Below are 10,257 nucleotides of genomic sequence, written 5' to 3' on the forward strand. Positions count from 1 at the left end.
ACATCTTAGAAATACTAATATACATAGTACCGAGTCAATGCAATTAAGGATAGTTAGTAGCTATTATTATACCAAAGCAATGAAAATTTCTAAGATTGTTTTATTAAATATAATAATTTTAAGTCGGTTCTGACTACTAACCAGAGATTATTAGTCTAATTTCGTTACAATCCAAATCCAAAACTCTCACACGTTGGATTCTCCTGGACAAAATGTTTAATGTCAACGATGTAATAACACAACATATCTTCAAGAAAAGAAAGAGAATAAATCATCTCAAGTACAAATTAATCATAGACCCCACGTTTTATGGTCTCTTACGGATTCAACCCATATGTTTTCTTTTTCTTTTTTTTTGAGAACTATTCAACCCATATGTTATCTGCCATTTCATATCAAAATTTTTGGATGTTACTAGTCGATACTCAAAAGTCACAATTGCAGAATGCCGTTTTTTGTTAGTTGAGGACCGAGGCCGATTGTAGTTGACATTTGTTCTTTATTATTGAAGTTGTAATTTCTCTTGCAACTGTAAATTTAGAGATTAGAGAACTTTTTTTTTACTGAAGAGATTAGAGAACTTTGACTTTGGATTCTTATTTATAAAAGAACATTATTTAAAAATATTTTGAAGATATAACTGAATAGTAAAATAATCGAATAATGAAAATAGAGTTTTCAAAAACTAAATAAGAAACTAACATAAAATGATTTAGTACTTAGTCATACTTTGCCATTGCATTTAAAATGTTTTACATTTTCATATTATATATAATATTTGAACCGAGACTGGTAAAGAGAAAGGACGAGTTCTCGTCGGTGGGTCAAGACAAAGACATGTTTTATTAGATCAATGAGTCGAAACAGTGTTACAAAAGGGGAGTGAACAAAGGAATTAGTCCGGCGAAAGCTGGTTCGTCGGACCGTACAAGTCGGCGAGAAGTAAGATATTAAACCCTAGATCTAGCCGAAAGTGAGTGTAGTAATTTGCGGATCCCCTCCTTGTTGTCTTTTCTCTTCCTTTTATAGACACATGCTCGTTAACCTAATGTGATCTGTCCTGACGGGCCTCCTCGAGCGGTTGGGCCAAAGTGTCGGGCCGCTGACTCGAGTCATCGAACCGACGACTTTCAGTTGGTTGTATCGCCGATCAAAAGCAGTCTAAAGCCGAGTCGATCACCGGCTCGCGAGTCGACGAACCGACTTTCTTTGTTGTGATCATGTGTCTGGATAATTGTTTTGTGGGCCTTTTGGGAGGGTCAAGCCCATACCCAACATATAGTAAAATAATTTTTGTAAAACTTGAAAAGATTAAATTTGATCGAATGTAATTATTAATAAAAATATCAGAATTACATTTTGTTTTTAAAATGGTAATCTGATCAAATAATATAATACGTTTCAGTGGAGACTAGTTTAGATTTCTTATTTAGGATTGCTGGAGACAAAAGAAAGCTTAGGGTGATAGTTTCTATTTCAAGAATATATAGGCTATAAACAAAATAAAACAAGAAGTATGAGGGGCATTCTCTGACCGTTACGCGGAACATTTGTTGCCGAAAAAAGTATCCAAACAAGACTTTTCTTATGTAGCGTAGCTTGTGTTATTATAAAAGCAGACATTGTTTGTAGTTTTTACGCCAGACTCTGTGTGACCCAACGAAAAAGTTAAAAGAAACACACAAGAAAAAAGAATAATAAGAAGAAGATGAAACTTATTTGGTCACCGGAAACAGCATCAAAGGCTTACATCGACACCGTTAAATCGGTAAAAGTCATATCTTCCGTTCATCATGTTTCTGAGTTTCCGAAATATTTGATTTTTGCACTTTTTTAAAAAACCATTAGAGATTTCAAGGTGAAGATGTTTGATTTTTGCACGTTTTAGCCATTTGTTTACAATTTCTAAAGTTGATTTTCGGTTAATTTTCTTTGTGTAGTGCGAGAAGCTTGGAACGCCAGGAGCGGCGGAGCTAGTAGCGGCTATGGCGGCGGGGTGGAACGCGACTCTAATCGTGGAAACATGGTCGGAAGGAGAAACCATAGACATTAGCGTTGGTTTAAACGTAGCGAGTCAACACACAAATGCAAGACACATTTGTATTGTACCAAACGCAATATCAGAAGCCGCTTATCTTCAAGCCATGACACAACAATCTTGCTCCACCTTGCCTGAAACAATCATTATGAACGAGGAAGAAGAAGGAAACTCCGAGAGCACGATGCAGAAGCTGCAAGGAATCGATTTCTTGGTAATTGATTGGGATCAAAAGGATTTTGCAGCAAACGTTTTGAGAAACGCTGCGTTTGGTAGCAGAGGAGCTGTTGTGGTGTGCAGAAGCGGTTACAGGAGAAGCACGTCATGTTTCAGTTGGACAAAAGTTTTTAGTGACCGGAACGTTGTGAGAACGGTGACTCTTCCGGTTTCAGGTGGTCTAGAAATTGCTCATGTGGCTGCAGCGAGAATCTCTGGGAAGAGTGATAACAACAACAAGAGGAAATGGATCAAACATATTGATCAAAGATCAGGAGAAGAACATGTTATTAGAAAGTAAACAAATAAATATAAAACTATATAGACAAAGTGTGTAATGATGATATGTTTGATTTTTGTATGAGAGTGATAATGAAAATGGCAGCAGACTCTATGAAGCACGGGGACGTCAAAGGGATTGACGTATCCGTACCGGAGACGTTTCTGGGTCGGAAACATTTAATTTTGGAATGTTTCTGAACAGTTTGTTTTAATATTTTCCCTTCTTAAGCTTGTTCCCTTTCTTTTCATCCAAGAAAAAAGTAAAAAATAGAAGTCTAAACTAGATTTTGAATTTATAGCCTTCTTTCTAATGTTTTAGTTTATAAACTTTTCACTATACAAAGGTATTTGCACCAAAGATTTACAATGATATTTTTCATTTTTCAGTATATAAATATACATATATACATATATTTGTTGATTATGCCGTACACGTACCCATAAATTTTTAGTTTTGTTGTTCCCGTCCCCGCTTCCGTACCCATATCCGTCTCCGTATCCATCTCGGTGCGACATAGGCAGCAGTACTCATCCATACGAAAATACCCCCAACAACATGAACTAAAAAAATGTTTCTTTACCACTGAACACGTTTATGAATGAAATCGCAATAAGAGCATCCACAATGGTGGATTTGTGGGAGGAGTCCTTAGGATTAGTTTAATAATTCTTTTTTTCTTTTTTTTTAAATAGTTAAGAAGTCTAGTCAAAATAATGTGTCCAATGGTGATCCCCAATTAGGAGTCCTTAGGAATAAAAAAACATTTTTTTAAAAAAAATTGAAATTTATTTTTTATTTATTGCATGATGGAAAAAAAAAATACAATAACTAAACTCAAAGATACAATAATTATTAATCTTCATCACCAAATTTGTTCCAAATATGCTCAATTAAATCTTTTTTCAATTGTTCATGTATACGCCTATCCCGAAGATCTTTCTGATTCTGATTGACAAATATGTTATTGAGATTTGTAGGCCTGTCGGTTTCGGTTTCCACCTGTGAACTTCTGGTGACGTTTCCTTCTTCAAACTTCCGATATGTCGATACGAGCATATTCTTTGCGTTCATTTTCGACTATCATATTCTGTAGTATGATACATGCTCGCATAATCTTCGCTATCTTTTCTTTGTCCCATGTAAGAGCCAGGTTTTTGACAATCGCAAATCGAGCTTGCAATACTCCAAAAGCCCGCTCCACATCTTTTCGGGCTGGTTCTTGAACTTTAGCAAATAAGTTTGCTTTAGGACCTTGAGGAAGTGTGATAGATTGAATAAATGTTGACCATTTTGGATATATACTGTCTGTGAGGTAGTAAGCGAACTTATACTTGTGTCCGTTGACCACGTACTACCTTCTATAATGTCATCAAAAACAGGAGACCGATCAAGGACATTAATATCGTTTAAGGTACTTGGAGGACCAAAAAAAGCGTGCCATATCCAAAGATCTTGTGAAGCTACAGCCTCTAAGACAATTGTCGGTTTGCCTGATCCACGTGCGTACTGTCCTTTCCAAGAGGTTGGGCAATTTTTTCACTCCCAATGCATACAGTCAATGCTCCCAACCATCCCAGAAAACCCGCGTGTCTCTCCAATATCGAGTAATCGCTGAAGATCCTCTGCTGTGGGTCTTCGTAGATACTCATCTCCAAATAACTGTATTATTCTGTCAGTGAAATGATGTAAACAGGAAAGTGTCGTGCTCTCACCAAGTCGGAGATATTCGTCTACCGCGTCAGCCGCATAACCATAAGCAAGCATACAAATTGCTGCCGTACATTTTTGTAGTGGAGAAAGACCAAGCCTCCCGGTAGCATCTCTTCTTTGTTGAAAGAATTGAACGTTCTGTGAGAGGCCATAGACAATACGCATGAATAATTCCTTATTCATACGGAAACGGCGTCTGAAAAAATGTGCCTCATATGTCGGATTTTCGGTGAAGTAGTCATTCGATAAATGGCTGTGTCCTGCTTCACGGTTTCGTTCTATATAAGCATGTTTCCTTTGCTTATTGGTTTGGGCCTCGAGAATTTCGTTGAATGTATCTTCGTAGATATCGTCGAAAACTTCGTCTAATTTTTCTTCCAATTCATCGGATGAAGATGATGACATCCTGCTTGAGAAAATAATGTCTAAGTTTTTTTTTCTATAAGTTAATTTTTATGTATAATCTCAAATTATGTATAAGTTATTTTTATGTATAAGTTCAAAAGTTTAATTCCAAATTTATGTTAACATAATCAATAGTCCTACGCTTAAAATTATGTGTGTATTCGTTTGGTTTCAATCGGAAGCAAGAGAAGTCTTAATATTGTGAAGTCTTAATATCCTTTTTACTATAACATTATAGCAAGTCTTAATATTGTACCAAGTGTTGAGTTCAAATCAAGAGAACATCCTTTTTACAATAACATTCTAGCAAGTCATAATATTGATACAAAGAGAATCAAGAGAACATCCTTTTTACTATAACATTCTAGCAAGTCGTAATATTGATACAAAGAGAATCAAGAGAAGAACTTCTTACACGCAAATATTACAAGAGATCAGTCAGGTTTTGTGATCTTTAGAAGATCATGGTAGCAACATCTTACAACATCTCCGAGAAAACACAAGAACATAAGTCAAGTTTTGATGAAGAGGAAACAAAGAGAAGGTGATACATAGCTAAAGACCAAACGAGAACTACTTATACTACATAAACTGAAAGAGATGAACCCGTGACTTTCAGTACTCCTAATGCACCCGTGACTTTCCCTACTCCTAATGCACCCGTGACTTTCCCAAGCTTCAATGCACCCGTGACAACTTCAGCCTTAACCTGAAACAAGGAGAATCAAGAGAAGAGTTAGTTTAGTTTTAAAGAAATTAGTACTCAAAACAACAGTAATACCATAAACCGAACAGATAAACATCAAATCAATTCAGACATTAGTTTGAGTTTTAGAGTTGTTTCCATCTCAGAGAGAGGCTCCTTTTTCGCGAATAAACGATCAAGGAGCTTTTGCCGAGACAGTTTTACTTTGAGTTCTAAAACGCCTTGTAACTTTGACAACTCCTGTTCTCTGCCACTCTTCTTCTTCTTAAGAGCAGCTTTCGCAGCCTTCACTCCGAGAGGTCTACCCTCTGGTTCTCCTACAGCCTCTTCTTCTCTGGTTGAGGTTGGTACTCAATCGCCTCTGCATTGAAGTAGCTACTCTCAGCTTCATCCGCGTACATCTGACCTTCTGCTTCAAGGAGGGAGGTTATGTCTACAGAGTTTGATGATGAAGATGGCTGGCTGTAACTGTAATCTTGTCCCATATTCGTTTACCTGAAAGAAATGATGTAAGAACATGGTTAAAAAAAATAATCATCATCAAACCAACGCAAGCAACGAGTAAGAACAGAGTTAAAGCACAAAAATCATCATCAACCAACGACCAAGGATGCAAGTTATATCCGACTAAGTTAAATGATAATATTATCATGGAACCAATATTATCATTTTTTATAAGAACAAATATGACAAATCAATAAGAACAGATTGAAATCGAACACAAATAAACATAAGATAACACAATCTCGTTGTAATCGATTGCAAACATTAAAAATGACAAATCAATAAGAACAAGTTTCGATTCAAAAAATAAAAGGTTTTGAAACCGTTAATCGATTGAAACAAAAAATGGAATTTCTAACCGTATAAGAAATAAAGAGAAGATTTGCTTCCGATTGAAACCAAAATTGTTTCGAAACCATATCTACAAAAGCAAAGAATCCAGAAATCGATTTTTTCCCAAATAGTTTTGAAACCCTAATTTCAAAACTTTTCCCAAATCGATCGAAACTACATAACCCAACCCTTTTTAGACAACAAACAAGATGGAAACTGATCTTAATCGAGAAATCTACAACTTTAAGGCTTGGATTTACCTTGGTCAAGCCGAGGGAGAGAGATCGCCACGATGTCGCCTTTCTCTCGAGAGCTCTTTTTTTTTCTCCTTCGGTCGAGAATGATTTTCTTTTTTTTACCCAAGCCAAACCCTAAACCGAGACCTACCCACTCAAGCGGTGACACGTACACAAGGACTTGATCCTTAATATCCTTCTCGACGGACCAATCCTTAGTTCAATTAGAATAATTAATAATATTTTATTAAAACAAACCTAAGGATTTGCGGTAAGGATTCCTTTAACATATCCCGTTGTGGATGGTCTAAGAACAGTGAACTAGATCCATATAGCAATTTTTATCAACAATAATTTAATATAAATATAAGAAATATATACTCAATATATACTCGAGTTACACACACTCATATACATGTATCAAGAGATGTTGAATCCACTATGGTTTCTTGTATTAGGAGGCCCATGAAAGATCAAAGCTTCCAATTATAATTAAGATGCAAGGGACAAAGCCCATCAGGCCCATTATTAGAAGATCACTAGGGTTTATTATGAATAATAAGAAAGAAGAAAGGAGGCGAAGACGAAGAACTGCTGATCTAACCTAGACGAAAAAAAAAAGGGTTAGGAGAAATGGACCCGAGCATGATGGCCGGACTTAATGGTCTTGCTGAAGAAGACCAAGCCAAAATGGCTTCCATGATCGATCAGCTTCAGCTTCGTGATAGGTTCGTCTTCTAGATCTGTTCCGTAGCTAATTATTGATCTGTATTGTCTGCTCTTAGAAAAACTTAGAAAGCTTCATATGATTCTTTATTTGGGAACCAGGTTGAACTTGTGGCTTGTTGTCTGAGATTTGAAGCTGAGAGAAAAAGATCTCCTTAAAACCAGAGCAGCCAATTAAATGCTGTTTCTGGACGTTAATGGAACAACAATCTATGATCTGCCTTGATTTGGTTTTCTTGTTTTATCGAAAGATGTTTTTGTCTCTGTTCTTTCTAAAATTGTTGCTAAACTTGCAGCTTGAGGATGTACAATTCGCTGGTGGAGAGGTGTTTTGTGGACTGTGTCGACACATTTACGCGCAAGACTCTGCAGAAACAAGAGGAGACTTGTGTTATGAGGTGTGCTGAGAAGTTCCTTAAGCACACAATGCGTGTTAGTATGCGGTTTGGTGAGCTCAATCAGAACGCACCAACTCAAGATTGAAGTCTGTGACTTTTGGTTTTTGGTCCGGTTTATAAGTTCGAACCCAGAGTAAACCGGTTTTGTTAGTGGTTGAGACAACTCTGATACTCTTCTTTGAAATTGATACTCGTGTGTTTTGATATTATTGTCTAATCAAATTATGAGTGTTGAAATGAATTGTATTTCAAATGGGGTCTAAGAATAATCGTCTCATACGGTATATGTCTGCTTACATAGAAAAATGTAGTAATATTGAATAATCTGATACCCAATATACAGAGACCTAAATGACATTTTACTGCTAACTGAAGCCTTTTCAAAGTCCAAACCGTTGGTTTTTAAGTGCCAAAAGAAATTATAACAGCAATCTAATATTGTATGTATAGGTAATAATAGTAAAAGTGATTTGTTCATTCAATCTTGAAATCCAAAAGCATGCACTTTTCAAGATTTGATAAAAAAATATTCGAAGCTACAAGTTGTGCATCGAATAGCCTGCTTGGATCAACGGTGGTGATCTGGCCTGTGTTGTTGACTCGGTTAAAGTCAAACATACCAAGGGTTTCAAATTCGTATCAATTTAACCGGTACCGGTACGATAAAAAGGTAACAAAACAGAAATTGATTCGGTCCTTCCACACCAACTTCAATCAGAGAATCATAGAGACCGGAGGGGAAGAAAATGGTCTTTTTATTCCCAAACTTTTTCAAATCAGCAATTTTAATCCTCATCTATTGGTTGCACAAATTTAGTCCTCATCTTATAATTGACTATGCAAATTTAGAATAAAAAAAGCAACTGTTAACTTTTAGTTAAACATCTTAAATATAAACTAAACGTAATCGCGTTTTTGATTAAACTCAGAAAGCCCCCAAGTAAAACAAACCTTAATTTATGAGCAGGGCGGCTTAGGGCATGGGGCCGAGGCCGTTGAACATCTTTTCCTGCACTAGGCTAATCAAACCAGACTTGATCTCATAATCATGTCGAGTGCAAAGAGGGAGGTTGATAGTGGAGCGTGTGGTAGGAAAGTTCCGCGGAAGGTTCTGCTCTCCGATTGGAGTGCCTTGTTGCTCAACTTGCTGAGCATCAAGTTCAGCTGCTGCTTGGCGAGCAGCTCTCTGTGTGTTGATAGTCTGTTTCATCTGCTGAATCTGTTGTTGCATGAGTGCCATTGCAGCACTGAGATCATCCTGGCCTCCGTGATCATCCATTCTGATGTTAGTAGGCCGCGGTTGTTGACGATTATGTCTTTCTAATCTTGCGAGCTCTTCGTTGCTTAGCGTGAATAATGGTCCTTGTGCGTTGCTCCGAGTATGTATAATGGTCATGCACCTGGATCATTTTCTGCAACAAAGAGAGGAAAGCAAATTAGATATTTTAGACTCAGTATTAAACTGAAAAATAGAGGTAAGTATCTGGTCCCCGGCAACGGCGCCAAAACTTGATACACTAAAACTGAACCTTTCCTACTGTCAAGTTAACAATGGTAATTATAGTATTTGAGATTCAATCTAGATGACCAATTTACACTTTATTCTTATGAGTTTTCTACTTAGCTAAAACTAAAAGTGGGGTTTAAAATTAGGTGGTAACGTGCAAGTAAAGTAAATGGTTGCAAAGAAGTAAGTTTAATACTAAAGATAAGCCAATCTAGGGTTTCTCATCGGGTGTTGATGCTTAACCAAACATTTATTCAAGCGCGATGTAACACAATCTAGAACAAGGATCACTCAAGCAGAACAGCCCACTGTCGTGGTGATGCTCCCTTTGCGGTTCGATCTTGACGCCTAAACTATCGTTTGGATCAAGGATCGACCACAAGCAATAGAGATCAAGTCCGATAGGTTCACCGAGCACTCTAGTATCTACTTTCGCTGACTAGAGATGTGCGGCTCATTCACTCAATATCAAATAATCTCCTACACGGTTAATGAGCAGATTCAACCTAAGATCTAGCAGTAAGTGATCAGGTTATAACTAGCATTAAGAACATAGATGAACAAAGACACAATAAAGTCGCCACGAATACACACATGGAGCTCTACATAATTCTTATGCTCTTCCCATAGAGTCATAATTTGAGTGTAATACGTAGAAACATCCATACATCCTTGCTCAATCTTACTCAACTGTTGCTCAAAATCATAAACCATCTATTAATAAGTTTAGATGAGAGAATGTGGGTCCCCCCATATTTTGGACGTTTGCTTTGAAAATAAAAGGAATTATCGAATAGAAAGTTCATTTGGACAGAAAAATAAGTCCACTAACCAACTTATCATTATAATTTTAATTGTTGGACCTAACTTTTATCGATCGTGTTGCTATTTTAATAGTATTGATTTGTACCAGAGCCTTTTATATTTTAGTACGTGGCACGTGCCACACATTTTCAAAGGGTGGGTCCGCCCGTGAGCTCATATATATACCAATCTACGAAGACTTGTGTTTAAAGTCTTAAGATGCACTAGATCTTTGACTCGCACGTCCGTGCAGATGTTTGTCTTCAATTAAATAGATATTGATATTTGTTTTACATGTTTAATAGTTAATATAATTCTATAGTTACATTTGGACCCTTTCAAAGCGTATGATAATTTATTGTTGATACAATTTTATTTAATAAAAATTATA

The 10,257-nt window shown here is 36.6% G+C and overlaps 3 protein-coding genes across 3 annotated transcripts; 2 read left to right on the plus strand and 1 right to left on the minus strand.

Moving 5' to 3' along the window:
* The first annotated feature begins 1,419 nt into the window (after positions 1-1,419).
* Positions 1,420-2,834, plus strand: LOC106394876. Its single transcript, XM_013835427.3, has 2 exons — positions 1,420-1,768; positions 1,941-2,834. Exons 1-2 carry the CDS (start codon positions 1,709-1,711, stop codon positions 2,553-2,555), a joined length of 675 nt encoding a protein of 224 aa, XP_013690881.2. The 5' UTR covers positions 1,420-1,708; the 3' UTR covers positions 2,556-2,834.
* A 1,239-nt stretch (positions 2,835-4,073) lies between these two features.
* Positions 4,074-4,652, minus strand: LOC125585957. Its single transcript, XM_048755696.1, has one exon. The coding sequence runs from the start codon at positions 4,650-4,652 to the stop codon at positions 4,074-4,076; it is 579 nt and encodes a 192-aa protein (XP_048611653.1).
* A 2,338-nt stretch (positions 4,653-6,990) lies between these two features.
* On the plus strand, positions 6,991-7,796 carry LOC106394515 (mitochondrial import inner membrane translocase subunit TIM9). The gene is made up of 2 exons (XM_013835076.3): positions 6,991-7,159; positions 7,454-7,796. Exons 1-2 carry the CDS (start codon positions 7,065-7,067, stop codon positions 7,638-7,640), a joined length of 282 nt encoding a protein of 93 aa, XP_013690530.1. The 5' UTR covers positions 6,991-7,064; the 3' UTR covers positions 7,641-7,796.
* Positions 7,797-10,257: the final 2,461 nt, after the last annotated feature.

This window comes from Brassica napus, chromosome C4 (assembly GCF_020379485.1).
Source record: "Brassica napus cultivar Da-Ae chromosome C4, Da-Ae, whole genome shotgun sequence".
Classification (NCBI taxonomy): domain Eukaryota; kingdom Viridiplantae; phylum Streptophyta; class Magnoliopsida; order Brassicales; family Brassicaceae; genus Brassica; species Brassica napus.

Coding starts and splice junctions, on each gene's coding strand:
- LOC106394876 (XM_013835427.3), top strand. CDS start 1,709: ATGAAACTTATTTGGTCACCGGAAACAGCATCAAAGGCTTACATCGAC. Junction 1,769..1,940: donor ACATCGACACCGTTAAATCG/GTAAAAGTCATA, acceptor TTCTTTGTGTAG/TGCGAGAAGCTTGGAACGCC.
- LOC125585957 (XM_048755696.1), bottom strand. CDS start 4,652: ATGTCATCATCTTCATCCGATGAATTGGAAGAAAAATTAGACGAAGTT.
- LOC106394515 (XM_013835076.3), top strand. CDS start 7,065: ATGGACCCGAGCATGATGGCCGGACTTAATGGTCTTGCTGAAGAAGAC. Junction 7,160..7,453: donor CAGCTTCAGCTTCGTGATAG/GTTCGTCTTCTA, acceptor CTAAACTTGCAG/CTTGAGGATGTACAATTCGC.